The sequence below is a fragment of the Peromyscus maniculatus genome, chromosome 12, assembly GCF_049852395.1.
Source record: "Peromyscus maniculatus bairdii isolate BWxNUB_F1_BW_parent chromosome 12, HU_Pman_BW_mat_3.1, whole genome shotgun sequence".
Classification (NCBI taxonomy): domain Eukaryota; kingdom Metazoa; phylum Chordata; class Mammalia; order Rodentia; family Cricetidae; genus Peromyscus; species Peromyscus maniculatus.
This window is the reverse complement of record NC_134863.1, coordinates 4,510,725-4,529,424: the sequence shown is the minus strand read 5'-3', so window position 1 is coordinate 4,529,424 and position 18,700 is coordinate 4,510,725. Positions and strand designations below refer to the sequence as shown.

General features: G+C 52.3%; 1 protein-coding gene across 1 annotated transcript; it reads right to left on the bottom strand.

Moving 5' to 3' along the window:
• Positions 1-89: 89 nt before the first annotated feature.
• Positions 90-2,063, bottom strand: LOC143268049 (protein FAM246A-like). Its single transcript, XM_076548450.1, has one exon. It carries the CDS (start codon positions 1,612-1,614, stop codon positions 928-930), a length of 687 nt encoding a protein of 228 aa, XP_076404565.1. The 5' UTR covers positions 1,615-2,063; the 3' UTR covers positions 90-927.
• Between the last annotated feature and the right edge of the window lie 16,637 nt (positions 2,064-18,700).

Sequence of the window (18,700 nt, the reverse complement as noted above, 5' to 3'; positions counted from 1 at the left end):
CTGTCCACACAACCAAGAGGCTCCTGAGTGACTGCCTTCTTGTCCATCTCAATCGTAGAAACTTCTTTCAAAACTGAGACCCACGTGGATACCCAACTCTGACACCCACCCACATGTTATTTTGAACCTCCGGTCAAAGGGAAGGGTGAAATCAGTGCATCTCAGAAATGCCACCCATACCAGAAATTACATTTTATTTTAAACACAAGCTGGGTGACCAATGAAGAGGGTTACTGTACCACATTAAAACGATGACCCTGGTGGTGATCCCAAGCCAGTCCTCAAGAAAAAGCAGCTCCAGCAGAAGGCACTGAGTCGGTTGGTTTGGGTGACAGACAGCAAGTGCTATGCCTGGTGGCACTCTGGGGAATTATTACCCTGAGGAACATTTTCTAGAGAGAAGCCGGTGTTGACGACTGTCGGGAGGGCTAAGTGAAGGGCTGTGTCCTTCTTATAACTGTCCGGGGCTGAGTCCAAGGGATACTGGCAACATGGCACTACCGTGGAGTTGGCTAGCAGACTGATGTCCTGTTCATGCGCTGTCTCAGCTCCCCTACGTCCCTAAAGTCTGTTACACAGTGCAGAGTTCACACTATTCTAGTGCATGGAGGTCCTGCCTGCCCCCTAGGACTTGAAAGAAAAAGAAAGTGCAACCATTTGCCTCCGGGCTGCAGATCCCTCGGTTATGCCAGCTCCTCCACAGCAGTAACACTCTGGTCCAGATTCTCCCCCAGCTTCAAGGCCAAAAGCGGCTCTACAGCGAGCGCAGCCTCAGTCCCCGGTGGCGATCACCCATAGCGCAAAGCCATCTACGCAGCCTCTGCCGCCCACCCTTTAAATAATGGAGCATCATTGGCGGCATCTGGGGAGTCTGTAGGAGGACCGTACATCAGCCAATTTGCCCCCTTCTGGGGACACGGGAGCCCCTCAATCTCCTCCGCCTTGCGCAGCCGCTGAAGGCACTGGGGTTTTCTTGTAGTTTTTCCGGGCAGCGGCTCGGTTTGCCAGGCCGTCCGCGGGAGCGTCCGGACCGTTCTCCGCGGCCCTGGAGGCCGAAACCAGCGCGTTCACGGTGCCGAGCGCCCGCAGCAGGGCGGGACCGCGGGGCTCACGGCGGGCGGGCGGCGCCGGCGCCGGCGGTGGCAGCAGGGCGCGCAGGGCGTCCAGCTCGGTCCGCAGCTCCGCGCGCAGCGCCTCGAGCCCCGCGCCCAGCTCGGCGCGCACGGCCGCCAGCCCCTCCTGCAGCCGCCGCTCGCTCACCTCCAAGACGCCCGCGGGGTAGGTGGCGCCGCCGCGCGGCTCTCCGCACACCGAGCACACCGAGCCGCCGCCGCTGCGAGCGTCGCTCCTCTCGCTGGGCCCCGCCGCCCCGGCTCGCGCGCCCGCGCGCTCCACCACCCGCATCAGCCGCGGCGCCTCGGCCCGCCCCGCCGCCTCGGCCCGCAGCTGGCCGCGCAGGCGAGCCAGGCGGCCCGGGGCGCGGACATCTTCGGGGACCGGCCCGTTGGGCTGCGAGCCGGGGTCCTGCCGGCGGCTCACGCCTCGCCTCAGCGCCTCTCTAACGCCGTAGGCAGTGCGCGCCTGAGTCCACGAACGCCCGGGCTCTGCCGCCATGCGCTGCCGCCTGCACCACTCTGCCAACCCAGCCGAGAGGGCCTGGGCCCCAGCCTGCAGCCTAGCGACCGCTGGACCCGCGGGGACGCGCTCCTGGGACGTCTGTGGGAACGACCGGGCCTGGGGGAACCCCGGCGGAGCCGGTTCCTACGTGGCTGGGGCTCCGGGGAGGCCGCGGGTTGCGGGAGGGCTGTGCCAGTAGGCAGGGGCATTCGAACCCTGGCCCCAGGGACCACGTTGTCGGCTGGGGCCCCCAGATGGGACTTGGGTTGGCCCCTAGGCAGCGGCCAAGCACATGGCGCAATGGCTGCTAAAGCACAGACACCTTAAGGCCAGAATCAAAATCCACCTCACATCCTCTCATGCCCTGGCCACAGCAGGGAAGGCTGGGCTGGACAAGAATCAGCCTCCCTCAGCTCACAACCCAGGTGCGTGAGCGTGCGTGCGTGCGTGTGTGTGCGCGTGCGTGCGTCTTGTAAGCTAGCCAACCACTCTGCCTGCGCTACATCCCCAGCCCAAGCCGCGCTTTCTCTTGTGTCTCCCGCGGTCCCAATCAGCCACAAGACTCCATCCTTGTGACTGGCATCGCCAACCCCAAGCTCTTGCCCCTCTCCCCAACCTTCTGAGAGACTTCCTGACCCTAGCATGTGCCCATCCCTCGGAGACCACTGGGCCCCAGCCCATCTCCTACCCTGTCCTGTCCTATCCTGTTTAACCTAACCACCCAGGCAGCCCTGTGGCCTTTACACGCGTAGACTCTGCGCCCCTCCCCTGCGGACAGTTCCGGCGTATCCCACCGGACTGGGAGCCTTCCTTGCCCACCCAGCCTCCCAACTAGAAACAGAAGCCTTACCACAAGTCACTTTCACAACATTTGAGGGGGTAGGGGTCGAAACGGGGGTTCTCTGTGTAGCCCTGGCTGTCCTGGAACTCGCCCTGTAGACCAGGCTGGCCTCGAACTCACAGAGATCCGCCTCCCTCTGCTTCCCAAGTGCTGAGACTAAAGGCACTCGCCATCATCGCCTGGCAGAGATTCTGGGTTTTTTAAACGGGGTCTCCTGTAGCTAACGCTGGTCTCCTGCTCCCTAGGTAGCCAAGAATGACTTCAGATTCCGGATCCACCGACCTCTTGAGTGCTAGGATTACACGTGTGTGTCACTATGCCCAGTTTATGTGGTCAGTACTGGGACAAACCCAGGACTTCATTCCTGCCAAGGAACCACTGAACTGAGATACACCTCCAGCTGATCTCGGTTTTTGTTTAGTTTGTTTTTTAAGATCTATTTTTATTATTTCGTATGTGCATGTGTGTCACCTGAGGAGGTGGTGAGCATCCACGTGGATGCTGGGAATCGGGAATCGAACCCCGGTCCTTCGCAGCAGGTGCCTTTAACCACTGAGCCAACTCTCCAGAGCATTTTTGTTTGGTTTTGAGACAAGGACTTGCTATGTTGCCCGGACTGGTCTTGAACTCCTGCCTCAGCCTCTGGAGCAGTCGGGACTGCAGGCACATGCCGTTGCATCTGGCGGACAGTGATTTTAGGTGACTCCCTGCCCTCCACGGTGAGGTGTCTGAGCCCAGGGCTGGCTCCTCTGCGCTGAGTCTGGCGCTGGGCTAGGTCCTTTGGTCGCTCACGGTGCTGAATGTGTGATAGAGGAATACAATATATGGATGCTCAGAGTGGAGCTGGAGCCCAGCTGACCCCTCCCTCTCACCCTGGCCAAGCCCCTGCCCTTGCTGACCTTTCATCTCAGGTTATCAGTATTACCCTTCCGCTCTGTGTGGAACCTCTCACTACTGCCCTGGTCCATTCCCAACTCTGCAAAGTGAGCTGTGCTTGTGTGTGGCACAGTGGGCTACACATCCCTCTAGAGGGCAGCGTCTCCCCACCGGTCCTTCTCATTGTACCCCTGGGGCCTTGTTAGCACTCTGGGTGCTCTGTGCCCTGGGACCTCGAAAGAAAATTGTAAGGAGGGAGGGCTCTGCATGGACCCAGCAGTGCTGGGAGGGAGACTTGGTCTGTGTGCCCAGCCACTGTGCACCTCTGTCTGCACAGGTGTGGAGAGGCTAGCCTCTGCACCTCTGTCTGCACAGGTGTGGAGAGGCTAGCCTCTGCACCTCTGTCTGCACAGGTGTGGAGAGGCTAGCCTCTGCACCTCTGTCTGCACAGGTGTGGAGAGGCTAGCCTCTGCACCTCTGTGTCTGCACACCTGTGGAGAGGCTAGCCTCTGCACCTCTGTGTCTGCACATGTGCAGAGAGGCTAGCCTCTGCACCTCTGTCTGCACACCTGTGGAGAGGCTAGCCTCTGCACCTCTGTGTCTGCACATGTGCAGAGAGGCTAGCCTCTGCACCTCTGTGTCTGCACATGTGCAGAGAGGCTAGCCTCTGCACCTCTGTCTGCACACCTGTGGAGAGGCTAGCCTCTGCACCTCTGTCTGCACAGGTGTGGAGAGGCTAGCCTCTGCACCTCTGTCTGCACAGGTGTGGAGAGGCTAGCCTCTGCACCTCTGTATCTGCACACCTGTGGAGAGGCTAGCCTCTGCACCTCTGTCTGCACACCTGTGGAGAGGCTAGCCTCTGCACCTCTGTGTCTGCACACCTGTGGAGAGGCTAGCCTCTGCACCTCTGTGTCTGCACACCTGTGGAGAGGCTAGCCTCTGCACCTCTGTGTCTGCACACCTGTGGAGAGGCTAGCCTCTGCACCTCTGTCTGCACACCTGTGGAGAGGCTAGCCTCTGCACCTCTGTGTCTGCACACACGTGGAGAGGCTAGCCTCTGCACCTCTGTACCTGCACATGTGTATGTATGTGGGGTGGACGGTTGCTGTCTACTGTTTGTGGGCAGCCAGGTAGAGGGCCGCCTGTTTCCCCCTAGTTTACTAATCTCACCTAGAGATGAGAATGTGGTACTTGGCCTCTTAGATTTCCCGTTCTTGCTGAGTCCCCTGTCCCCTGGGACCACGTGTGTTGGGCCCAGATGAATTCTAGAGCTCATTAACCATGCCCCTCCCCAAACCCCTAATTTAAACGCTGCTGACTAAAAAGCCCTGAATGCCTGCCCTAGGCCTGTTCTCCAGGCTGTGTGGCCAGAGGGGCTCTACCCTCTCTGAACCAAGTCTGCACCCAGGAAGCCTGGCAGCTGGGAGGGTGACAGGGTGACGGGCTCTGAGCTTGCAGACCAGCGGTGGGAACGTTAGAGGCAGGAGGGGCCTGTGCGGAGAGGCAGACAATTCAGTGTTTCCGTATTAGACTCGGGATGGTATGAATTAGCCGAGTTCATGCTGAGCCTCTGCAGAGAGCTCCAGGCTGCCCCTTGATGAGGCTGCAGATGTGGGGTCTAGGCTTGCCTGGCCCAGGTCTGATGGGTAGGGGCAGGGCTGCAGCAGGAGCTGGGGTGGAAGAACAAACAACCCTGACCCAGATGGCTCCTCGGAGAGGTGCCCCCTTCAAAAGAAGAATGGGTGAAAAGAGGGGCAGGGCTGGGGGGCACAGACCGAGGGAAGAGAGCAGCTAGCCTCTGCCCCTCCTGGGGGCTTCTCAGAGCTGGTCAGCCCTTAGCTCCCAGCATACAAGCGCTGGCTCCGACCAGGCCTAGCCCAGGCACTGTGGCATGGGAGCCTGGCTGCAGGCTCGTCCCCATCTGACCCTGATCTAGCCCTGTGCATCCAGGTGGGACCTCCTGAAAGGGCAGTCAGTGACCACACCACTCATTAATTCATGAACAAGGTGGGTGGGTCGGAACACCTGGAGCTCCAGGCGGGCATCGAGATGGGGCCGTCCTTTTGTGCGACTTGAATGTCGTCACTGTTGACACAGTTGCACTCTGGTGCCATTAAGCCCTGGCAGTCGCCACGATAGGGCTTATTTCCCAGAGCCAGAGGGCATTTGGGAGCCAGGAGAGCACTCAGCCATGTTGGAGGGGCTCCGGGAGCTTCAGAGAAGGGAGTTGTGGGAAGTCCTGGAGGATGGGCAGCCAGCTTCGCAGTCCTTAGCGGGAGTGTCAGGGCACAAGTGCCCCCAAAGCCCAGGCCTGTGTAGCTCTGTCTTCCCCACATGTCCTGCCAGGCTCAAGCTGGCCCAGCTCTGGGTGAAATGGCAGCAAGCAGAGTCCTTGAAGGTCCTGGCTGGGTGGAGGCGGACCGGTGGTAGCCGTCTGTGCAGCCCCAGAGGCTGGCACTGCCTCCTGAAAGTGGGGGTGCCAGAGGGAGTGACGAGAGCTGGAGGGAGCAGGATCGGGGCCCCAGCTCCTGCACCGACCTCCGGTGGCCCTGTTACCAGAGTTTCTAGGGGACGAGCTGGGCCTTGACAGCCCTAACGAGCTCATTCTCAACAGACAAAGTGACAAGTAATACTGAGATGTATCAAGTGTGGTGACATTGAGAAGAGGAACAAACTGTGACACCCAGGCCATCTCTGGTAGGCTTGGGTCTAATGGAGAGCAGGAGTACATACAGCTAAGCCATCCTGGCTGGTCCTGCGCATCACTGACCTGTGCTGTTCTGCCCTTCAGCCCTGCAAGGTCATCTGCCATGTTGTCAGCACTTGGAGAAATCTCTTTCTGGAAGAGAAGCTCCCCCCTGACTGGCATCAGGCTTTCCTTTCCTCCATCATAAAATTTCTGGAAAATTCTATTTCTTTGTTTAATTGTCTGATGGCCAGGTGAGGATGCAGACACCTCTTAGAATGTCTGAGCTCCGGCCAGGGCGGATACAGTTCCTGCTGCCTGACCTTGGTTTCCCCACCTGTCCGAGCTCCGGGAGGGTCTGTGCTGCCAGAAAGAGGTGAGGGCCTCAGGGGCGAGAGGGGAGAACCGATCTGTGCTCACACAGAAGCCAGGTGTGAGACCTCGGGACTTGGGGATGTTTTCAAACAGAGTGGAAGAGACCAGGGTCCCGCCTGAGGGCCACTGCACGGTCCAGGGCTCCCTTCCATGGGGCTGAACTTGGGCGTATCTTACCCTGAACACCCCTGGCTCTGGACACGGAGGTTTTCTGGGAGCTGAACTGAGGCAGGTGACTCTGCAGGGGGTAAATTCATTACTCAGTAATGACCTTGTCTGACCTCCTAATGAGCTCATTACCTGGTAATGGCTTTGTTTGCCCAGGCCTTGGCGTCAGCAGCTTCCCAGGCCCCTGGAATATCTGGCCTGAGGTGGCTCTGAGCAGCCTAGGCCTTGGGCCTTAACCCCTGTGACCTGTCTAGGACAGAAATGGGAACGGACCCACCAGCGCGTGTGGCTCAGCAGCCTCAGCCAGCCCCAGCTGCCTGTCCCTTCCCTAGTGACCAGCCTGGGTGGAAAAGGCCTTCACCCCACACCGCTTCGAGTGGTCACACTCCTTTGCCTAGCTAAGCTTTACTCAGGCTCCTGACACTTCCTCGGTCCATCTGTGAACTTCCTTCTGGGTTCCAGCTTTAGGATGAACTCTGGGCCTAGCATGTGACTCGTGTCCTTAATCCAAGAATTTGGGAAGCTGAAACTGAAGGATTGTGGGTTCAAGACTAGTCTGTGCTATAACATGAGTTCCAGGACAGCCTGGGCTAAAGATTGAGACCCTGCCTCGGAAAACACAAACCAAAAAGAAATTGTGCTAAGTCAGTTTAGCAAGGGCCGGTATCTACCCACCTCAGCCCCCACGGTGCCCCAGATGATCTGGTGGCCGGGTCCATCTTCAACAGGAATGCCCCGTTTCCCCTTTTAATGTCTCATCACGGCCCCTCCCTGCACTCGACAAATCCCCATTGGTCATTCTGTGTTCAGAGCTGAGTCCTGTCTCTTCCTCCCACAGGGGAACCACCACAGCGCGGGCTCTACCCAGATGGCCCTCCATAAAGACCTACAGAGTTCCAGTATGTGGCCGAATCACTTTTAACGTAACCAAGGGTACGAAAGACGGCCAGCACACTGGGTTGCTGTTGAAGGACAGAGTGTGGCTAGCCACCTGGGAAGGACGTGTCCAGTTGTCTGAAAGTCTCTCGGGGTCCCCCTTCTCCGGCCTGCTGAGGCGTCTCTGCCAAGGCCATCTTCCAGACCCTGGCAGGGACCTTTTCCGTTGTCCCTGGTCATAGGCCAGGCCAGCCTGCCCGAGGCCCTGGCTGTGCACCGCGCTGGGACACCCTCTCCTGCCCACCCTCCAGCAAGTGCCTGTTCTCTGCCTAAAATACTGTGTTGTATAACCTGTTTCCTGTGCTCAGCCTTCCCCGCCCCTGTCCTTCTCCAAACTGTCCCTCCTTTTCTGCCTGTACCCACTGCTCCACGTCATCCCTCCAGCCTCGTACCCACTGCTCCGCGTCATCCCTCCAGCCTCGTTCCCCCTTTGACTGATGTCTCCCTACATGCTCAGACTCCCGGAGAAGCACCCGCCCTACGGCAGCAGGCACATCGTGAACACTCAGGCTGTGCTGCCAGAAAGAGGTGAGGATGCAGGGGCGAGAGGGGAGAACCGATCTGTGCTCACACAGAAGCCAGGTGTGAGACCTCGGGACTTGGGGATGTTTCCAGAGTGGAAGAGACCAGGGTCCCGCCTGAGGGCCACTGCACGGTCCAGGGCTCCCTTCCATGGGGCTGAACTTGGGCGTATCTTACCCTGAACACCCCTGGCTCTGGACACGGAGGTTTTCTGGGAGCTGAACTGAGGCAGGTGACTCTGCAGGGGGTAAATTCATTACTCAGTAATGACCTTGTCTGACCTCCTAATGAGCTCATTACCTGGTAATGGCTTTGTTTGCCCAGGCCGTGGCGTCAGCTGGGAAGACAGATAGGGAGCTAGAGTAGTTGGCAAAGCACTTGCTACATAACTGTGAGGATCTGAGTTCAAATCCCCAGAACCCACATAAAGCCAGACACAGTAGAATGCACCTGTAACCCCAACACAATCCATCCCTCCAAAGATGGGGGACAGAGACAAGAGAATCCCCAGAAGCTCACAGGCCAGCTAGCCTGACCCATGAAACCTCAAAGTGAGAGGCAAGGAACTTCACCCCAGGTTGTACTCCAAACCACACACACACAGGAACACACTCACACACAAACTCATACACAGGGACATGTACAAACACACAGGAACACACTCACACACAAACTCACACACAGGGACAACACACACACAGGAACACACACACACAAACTCACACACAGGGACAACACACACAGGAACACACTCACACACAAACTCACACACAGGGACATGTACAAACACACACAGGAACACACTCACACACAAACTCACACACAGCAACATGTACAAACACACAGGAACACACTCACACACAAACTCACACACAGGGACATGTACAAACACACACAGGAACACACTCACACACAAACTCACACACAGGGACATGTACAAACACACACAGGAACACACTCACACACAGGAACACACTCACACACAAACTCACACACAGGGACATGTACAAACACACACAGGAACACACTGACACACAAACTCACACACAGGGACATGTACAAACACACAGGAACACACTTACACACAAACTCACACACAGGGACATGTACAAACACACAGGAACACACTCACACACAAACTCACACACAGGAACACACTCACACACAAACTCACACACAGGGACATGTACAAACACACAGGAACATACTCACACACAAACTCACACACAGGGACATGTACAAACACACAGGAACACACTCACACACAAACACACACAAGGACATGTACAAACACACAGGAATAGACACACCCAAACTCACGTACAGGAACATGTCTACACACACACAGTTGTATGCACACACACACACAGAAACGTGCACACAAGCTCACTCACACACAGGAACATGCTCACACTCACACAGGGACATGCACACACACAGGAACACACACACATGCACACACATAGACCATACAATAAATAAATTCATGTTCTTTATCAGTAAAGTATGAGCCCGGGGTATAGCAGGAATCTTAAAAGTTCTTATTAATAAAATCAAACCTGAGGCGAGTTATTGGGGTCCATGCTGGTAGATCAGAGAGACAGAACAAGCCACAGCTATCTCACCTAGCTGGATCCTCAGCTGGTCTTGTCTCCTCAGACTGGAGGCCTCTGAGTCCTCATCCGGAATGGGTCTCAGCTGAATTACTGCTCAAAAGCCTGAAGCTTAACCAGCCAAATGCCCTTAGTTTCTGGTTCTCCCGCCTTATATATCTTTCTGCTTTCTACCACCACTCCCTGGGATTAAAGGCTGGCTTTCTGGGATTAAAGGCGTGTGTCACCATGCTTGGTTATTTCCAATGTGGCCTTGAACTCACAGAGATCCAGAGGGATTTCTATCTCTGGAATGCTAGGATTAAAGGTGTGAGTGCCACCATTTTCTAGCCTTTGTATCTAGTGGCTGTCTGTTCTCTGACCCCAGATAAGTTTATTAGAGTACACAATATTTTGGGGAACACAATACCACCACACCGGGGCTTGGCCTTCAGCAGTTATTATTAGTGAATGTTTGGGCTCTCTCTGCTCACAGCAGGGCCAGCCGCAGGCATTGGGCATTGGCTCCGTCTTCACATTTGGCCGGCCAGAGCCCAGGGCCCCGCACGCTCGTCTTCAGTGGAAAGGCTGAGGTTTGCCCACCTGTGCATCTTGGGAGGGGACAAGAGCAAGTGTGGCCCTTGGGCAGCGAGTGCTGTCCTCTAGCAGGAAGGGGTCAGCAAGGAGACCTCCGCGGCACGCGTCATCTGAGTGCTCACCACGCCACCACCCAACAGACTTCTCCTGGGACCTGAACCAGTTCCTGTGGGACATTTTCAGCCAATACTCCCCCACACCAAGGGCTTCCCTTCTCAGCTTCTGTCTCCAGATGAGAAAGCTTGAGGTTGGTTAATTATTTTTTAATATGAGTTTACTGTAAACTACAATAGCACACAAACCCACCTGCTATCTACAAGCCAAACCTCATTACGTAAAGCACACCTGTAAACCAACCACTGGACCAGGGTGACCCCAGCTCTTCTCCCCCCGCAGAGGCTGCTGTGTGTGGATGTCTGAGTAGTGTGCACCTTGCTTTGCCGTCTCTGGATTTTAAAGGCTGTCATGCTCTATGTGGTCTCCTGGGACTTGCTGCACACCTGGAGTTCCTTTTTATGTTCTGTTTCTGTGCCGTCTCCTCGCTCGAAGCAGTCCCCGCCACAGAGATACTTTAGTTATTGGACACTCTACTTGTGAGATTCATGCATGCGTGTGTGCGTGTGCGTGCGTGCGTGCGTGCGTGCGTGCGTGCGTGCGTGCGTGTGTGTGTGTGTGTGTGTGTGTAGGGCACTAGCATGGCAAACACGGCGCCGACAGGTTCAGCCTCTTACCCTTCTCTCTTTGCTAAAAACCATTAGAGTCCAGTCCTAAAGCTGGCCACTGAGGTCCAGTCCCTTTCTTGGCCACTTCCTCCCCCTGAGGCTGACTCCAAAGTCCAGCAATCAAAAGCCCCCTTTGGCTCACCTAATTAACACGCCCAATCAAAATTAAACACTTCAAGCTAACACAGGCTCCCCCTTTTCCCTTTATAAACCGCCATTTGCCTATGGGCCACATCTGTCCCCTCTCTCCAGAGGCAGTCCTTTGTCCCTCAGAGATTTTATCCATTCCCCTCTCCCTGGCCTCCATACCCTCTCTGTGTACCTTGGGGGCAAACAGGTCTCCTTTGTGCTGAGAACTTGGTCTTTGTGTGTCCTGTGCCAATTCTGATCCTTTCAGGTTTAGTCCATTTATTTTTCACTGCTGTATAGTATTTCAACTGAATTATTTATACTTCTAGCAATGGACATTTGAAGCATTCTGATTTATGTTCATTGCTGATTTATTATGGCCATTTTAACATCTTCTGGGGCCCATATGCAATAATTTCTAAGAGGAATACATTGAGGTATAAAAATACAATATGTATTTAAATATTTAAATATCTTTCCAGCCCTTCCTCATTTAAATACTGAGGAAGGGCTGGAAAGATAAAGATGTCTGCTGCTAAGCCTGCCCACCTGAGTTGGAGCCCCAAAACCCACATGATGGAAGAAGAGAACAAACTGTCCTCTGACCTCGACACACATACTGTGGCACACCAGTGCACACACACAAGTGTACACACACACACACACACACACACACACACACACACACACACGTTCACTGGTTCCCAGCCTCAACAGTGGGAACCCTCTCCTTCTCTCCCCCCTCCCTCTCTCTTGTTTCTATTTTGCCTGAGACAGGATTTCAGGTAGCCTAGGCTGGCCTCCAACTTGCTACCTAGCAAACATTGGCCTTCGTTGCACGAGCCCTAATGATCTTATAATAAAAACCTGGACCCAGATATCAGGGCGAAGCTGAAAGACCAGAGAAGCAGAGCAGCCACGACCACCACCTCTTACCTCACCAACTCCTCCTGCCTTAATTCCTTTCTCCACCCAGCCACATCACTTCCTGTCTCAACCTTCCTAGTGCTGGGATTAAAGGTGTGTGCCACCACTGCCTGGCTCTGTTTCTCTCTTAGATTGGATTACATACAATTTATCACCACAGGCCTTGAACTCCTGAATGTCCTGCCTCCACCTCCCAAGTGCTAGGCTTCTAAGCATGCACTACCATGTTTGGCTTCACCATCCTGTGCATGTTAACCATGCACAGTTTCTGCTCTGTGACATATTTGTTCCTACTTTTTGTTATTTTTCTTATAAGTTGTAGCCATCTTATTCAGTTCATTTATTTTGATTAAGATATGCCTTGCAGGGGCTGGAGAGATGGCTCAGCACTTATGAGCACTGGCCACTCTGCGGGAGACCTGTGTTTGGTTTGTGGTGTCTACATAACAGCTCACAATTGTCAATAACTCCAGTTCCAGGGCATCCTATGCTCTCTTATGGTCTCCTTGGGCATCAGGCACACACATGCACAGAACTGCATGCAGTCAAACACACACACAGACACAAACACACACACACACACACACACACACACACACACACACACACACACACACACGTTTTTTTGAGACAAGGTTTCTCTGTGTATCCCTGGCTGTCCTTGAAGTTGCTCTGTAGACCAGGCTGGCTTAAACTCAAAGATCTGCCTGCCTTTGCCTCCTGAGTACTGGGATTAAAGGCGTCCACACCACTGTCCAGCTAAGTAAACAAAAATAATAATAATATTTACCTTGCATAACCCATGCAGATATCCAGATACACTTTTACAATGGTGTTCAGCCATGAGACTAACACCTTGACTAAGTTTGTGAACGTTTGTAGTGCCCAGAAAGTTCCTCAGGCAGTGTCCTCCCACAGGCTATGCCCAGGTAAGTGGCGCGCTCCTCCTCCCATCCGTGGATGTGGGTGTGGACCCTTCTTCTCCCGAACTAACAATCATTTCTTTTATGGTTAGTGCATTGTGTGTTCTGCTTAATAATTTTTTCCCTTCTGATAAAGGAAAGCAGCCTATACTCACTCTTTCTCTGTTGGGGCTACACAGGTTGGAGACCGCCAGGAGCCCCTGATGATGGCAAGTTGGCATTTTGCTCCTCACCTAGCCAGGATCATGCCAGGTCTGGCTGGCTACAGACTGGTACCAGGGCCTTGGGGGTATAATCTGGAAACTGGCACTTGACATTTCTCCCCGTGGTTTGAATAAAAATAGACCCCACAGGCCCGTAAGGAGTGGCACTATGAGGAGGTGTGGCCTTGTTGGAGGAGGTGTGGCCTTGCTGGAGGAGGTGTGGCCTTGCTGGAGGAGGTGTGGCCTTGTTGGAGGAGGTGTGGCCTTGTTGGAGGAGGTGTGTCACTGGGGGGGAGGGGCTCTGAGGTTTCAGAAGTTCAAACCAGGCCAACCAGTGGTGGCACACACCCTTAATCCTAGCACACAGGAGGCAGGGGCAGGTGGATCTCTGACTTCAAAGTCAGCCTGGTCTATAGACAGAATTCTGGGATAGCCTGGGCTACACAGAGAAACCCTGTCTTGAAAACTTAAAAAAAGAAAGAGAGAAACTCGAGCCAGGCCTCGTGTTCACTGTCTTCCTGCTGCCTGTGATCTCTGCTACCTCTCCGGCACCATGTCTGCTGGTGGAAGTATTGAGGCAACTCCACGTAGTTAAAAGGGAGGTTTATTTTGTGGGTAACTTACAAGTGAAGGGATAGGTTACAGGGTCCGGGAGAGGTGAAGTGCAGTCCAGTGTGTTTTCTGGTAAACTCCGCTCAGTCTACCTCCAGTGTCCAGAAAGGATCCCGGAGCCAAGAGATCTGGCCCGTCCGGATCTCGGTTCTTAAGGGCTCCTGTCTCAGCCCCACCTTGTAGGCGTGACAGTTACTGGAAGCCTCAATGGGGGTAGTACTTCCAGGTCAAAGCTGGATGACAGGTTTAGAGGCCCAGACACAGCTTCTGTGACAGGCTTACTGACAGGCAACACCCAGAGCCAGGAAAACTCATAAGCTGACCCCACCAAGGGAGGGCCTACATCCAAGGGGAAGTACCTGACATCCCAAACATCCCAAACATTAGATAAGGTTAGACAAGATGGCCAGATGTCCCTGAGTCTAGCACACACCTATTTCTGTTTTACAGATATCCCTAGACAAATGTCAGCCAATCAGGGTCCTTAACCCTGGAAATCCCCTTACCCCAACCTCTGCTATGATAAAAACCCTACCCCGCCCGGGTTCAGGGCTCTCTGCTCTCACTGCTGCATCAGACAGACAGAGAGACCAAGCTCTGAGCTTGAAGATAAATGCTCTTTGCTTTTACATATGGGATTTGGTATCCATGGTGGTCTTTTGGGGGTCCCCACAATCTAGGCATAACATTATAAGTTAAATTTACCCATTTCTACTAATCTATGTTCTGTCATGTGATGTTACCTCCCTTCCATCTTGTACCACCTGTTTCCTCTCCATGTCTCCTGGCATCTTTTTCATGTGCCTAGATTCCTCTTCCTTTTCCTTTCTCTCCCCAGAAATCCCACCTATACCTCCTGCCTAGCTATTGGCTATTCAGCTTTTACAGCGATACACCTTCACACAGTACACAAATATCCCACAACAGATAACAGACTAAGCCTTTGAACTGTAAACCAGCCTCAATTAAATGTTTTCTTTATAAGAGTTACTGTTGTCCTGGTGTCTCTTCACAGCAACAGAAACCCTAAGACAGAAGTTGGTACCAGGAGTGGAGTATTGCTGTGACAGACCTGGCCATGCTTTTGTTTGGAGGAAGGTGGACTTTGGGACTTTGTGTTAGGAAAGCAGTTGAACTCTTTAAGTGGGGCTCAGTGTGCCAGACTAGTAGGAGATGGAAGACAGTGGTGCTGAGGGTGATGTGAACTGTGAGACCTGAGGTTTCAGAGGAGAAGAATTTTAGTGTGTGGCCTAGAGACTATTCTGGTGATATTTTGGCTAAGAATGTGGCTGCTTGTCTGAAAAGTCTGCCTGAGGCTAAATTGAAGAATTATGGATTAATAGTAGGGTGGTTTGAAAGAAAATGCCCCCCAGAGGGAGTGGCACTATTAGGAGATGTGGCTTTGTTGGAGTGGGTGTGGCCTTGTTGGAGGAAGTGTGTCACTGTGGGAGTGGGCTTTGAGGTCTCCTATGCTCAAGCTATTCCAGTGTCACAGTTCACTACCTGTTGCCTGTGGGTCAAGATGTAGCCAGCACCATGTCTGTCTGCATGCCACCATACCCCCATCATTATGATATGAACTGAACCTCTGAAAGTGTAAGTCACCCCAACTATGTGTTTTTCCTTTATAAGAGTTGCTGTGGTCATGATGTCTCTTCACAGCAATAGAAACCCTAAGATAGAAGTTGGCACCAGGGACTGGGGTATTGCTGTGACAGCCCTGACCATGTGTTTGTTTGAAGGAATTTGGACTTTGGTACTTTGGGTTAGGAAAGCAGTGGCCATGTTCCTGTGGAATATTCCTTTGCACTGTGTGAATATATGTCCCTGTGATTGGTTTAATAAAGAAGCTAACTGGAAGCTGGGCGGTGGTGGCACACACCTTTAATCCCAGCACTCAGGAGGCAGAGCCAGGCGGATCTCTGTGATTTCGAGGCCAGCCTGGTCTATACAGTGAGATCCAGGATAGGCACCAAAGATACACAGAGAAACCCTATCTCAAAAAACCAAAAAAAATTAAAAAAAATTAAAAAAAAAGCTAACTAGCCCTAGCTAGACAGGATGAGGTTAGGCAGAAGAGCTAGACACAGAGAATGCTGGGAGCAAGAGGGGTGGAGCCTCGGGAGTCTCAAGCAGATGCAAAGGGAAGCAAGATTAACGCACCATGTTGAAAGAAAGTACTGCAACATTGTAAAGGGTAGATAAGAAATATGGGTTAATTTAAAATGGTAAGAGTTAGCTAGTAACAAGCATGAGCTATTGGCCAAGCATTTATAATTAATAATAAGTCTCTGAATGGTTATTTGGGAGCAGCTGTCAAGACACAGAGAAAATCTGCCTACATGTTCCAGCCCCAGCAAGCAGCAGAACTTGGCAGCCTCAGCCACATGGTTCTGGCTTTAGAGTCAAAGACAGAAGAAAGGGATTATGGAATTTGCCTCTGCACCTAAGGAAAGCCACTGAGGCCAGGCATGTGTCAGGGGTGTCCCTGAATGGATGCCTAGAGAGGCCATTGCATGAAGCTGTGACATTGAAGCCTGATTTGCCTTGGAGACCCCAAGATGTTGGAGATGCCAGAGTCATGGGACACCTCCAAACAGAGCTGCTAACAGGGAGTAGAACCAGCCTGAGAGAGAAAGTGTAGTATAGTTAACAAAGCTGAAAGGAGTTGGAGATCTGAAGAGCACTTTGACATCAGACATGGAGATGCAGAGTTTGGAGTTTGCCCAGCTGGTTTTTGGTCTTGCTTTGGTCCAGTATTTCCTCACTATTCTCCCTTCCCTACATTTTGGAATGGTAATGTATAGCCTGTGCCATTATATGTTGGAGATATGTGATCTGCTTTTTTATTATAATTTTACAGGGGATTACAGTTAAAAGATTACATGAGTCTCAGAAGAGACGTAGGAATTTGGACTTTGAAACAAATTTGAGACTGCTTTAGACTATGAGGACTTTTGAAGTTGGACTGACTGCATTTTCCCATTATGATCTGACTACAAGCCTATGGTGCCAGGGAGTGGAATGTGGTGATTTGAAAGAAAAAGGCCCCCAAAGGGCCACTATTGGGAACTATTAGGAGGTGTGGCTTTGTTGGAATAGGTGTGGTCTTGTTGGAGGAGGTGCATCACTAGGGGTGGACTTTGAGGTTTCAGAAGCTCAAGCCAGGCCAGTGGCTCTCACTGTCTCTTCCTGCTGCCTGTGGATCCAGGTGTAGAACTCTCAGCTCCTTCTCCAGCACCATGTCGGCCTGCATGTCACCATGTTTCCCACCATGACAATAATGACTAAACCTCTGAACTATAAGCTAGCCCTTTATAAGAGTTGCCATAGTGATGGTATCTGTTCACTGTAGTTGGACTTTGTGCCTCTAGCTCCCAAATAATGACTTCCTATTAATTATGAAAGCTTGGCCTTAGCTTAGGCTCATTACTAACCAGCTCTTATAACTTAAATTAACTGATTTATGTTAACCTATGTTTGCCACATGGCTTGTTACCACTCTTCCATAATGTATGCCAGACTTCCTATGCTGGTGAATTCCTGAGCCCAGTTCCTTCCCCAGAGTTCCTCTCTCTCCCTAAACGTCCTACCTATCATCTTCTGCCTAGCTATTGGCCTGATTAGCTATTCAGCTCTTTATTAAACCAATCAGAAGCTGCCTTGGCAGAGACACATCTTCACAGTGTACAAAAAGATTATCCCACAATTCACAGCAATAAAGCCCTAACTAAGACCCCCCCCCTCTAATATATGTGGTCATGTGGCCAAATGTTCCAGACCCTAAGATGTGAAATGCTTTGTTTGCTGTCCCAGAATGAACCTCGCTAAGGGCAAACTTGAGATAGTCTGAGCTCCCCACAATTCTGCTGTCTTAGGCTCTTTACTGACTTGCTCTCAGCTTCCCTACTTGAGGGGTATGAAGACAGCTGAGCTTCAGTTAGCAATCAGCCCTGGTGACCCTCCTGACTCCAGCTTTAGATTTCATCCCTGCTCCTCCCGGGGACCCTGTCCAGGACCTGATATGGCTGTTTCCACTCCCCCACTTCATGCTCTCAGCTACCGCGCAAGCACCAGGCCTGCCTACTGCCATGTTCCCCACCAGGGTGGTTATCGACTCTGCTACGCTCTAGAACCATGAGCCCCCAAATTAAATGCTTTCCTTTTTAAGTTGCCATGGTCATGGTGTCTCTTCACTGCAATAGAATAGTAACCAAAGCATGCACACACAAAAATAAATAATAAATGTTAAAAACACATTTGAGTTGTTGGCTTGGACTTCATTTAAAAAAACTGTTAAATAAATGTTGTCTGAGGATTAGAACAGATTTTCCAGCAATTTCTGACATGACCCTGAACACACTTCCATTACTTTGCAGTACACTTCTATGCAGAAGGGCGTTCTCAGCATTGACCACTGACCAATCAAAGCATCACTCAGCTACACTACACTAAAGATGCTCTACACTCCACAGAGGATCAACTATCCAGCCAGAATTCTTTTTAATTATTCTTTATGGAGCTGGAGAGATGACTATGTGGTTAAAAGCCTGGCTATGATTCCAGAAGAACCAGGCTCAAGTCCCAGCACCCACACAGCATTTCACAACTGTATAACTCCAACTCTAGGGGTCTAATGACCTTTTCTGGCCTCTTCGGTCACTAGGCACACACGAGGTGCACAGACATGCATGCAGGCAAAATATCCATGCACATAAAAGAAAGATAATTAAAATTTTAAAATGTTATCTATTTATTCTGTGTGTATGTGTGTGTGCATGTAGGTGTCTAAGTGTGTGTGTATGGGTGTAGGCGTATGTTTGAGTGTGCATGTAGGGGTATGTGTATAGACGTGTATGAGTAGGTGTGTGTGCAGGTGTATGTGTGGGTATGTATGTAGGAATGTGTGTATAGGTGTGTGTGTAGGAGTGTGGGAGGGTACTCTGTGGAGGTCAGAGTACAACTCTTCAGGAG

Coding starts and splice junctions, on each gene's coding strand:
- LOC143268049 (XM_076548450.1), bottom strand. CDS start 1,614: ATGGCGGCAGAGCCCGGGCGTTCGTGGACTCAGGCGCGCACTGCCTAC.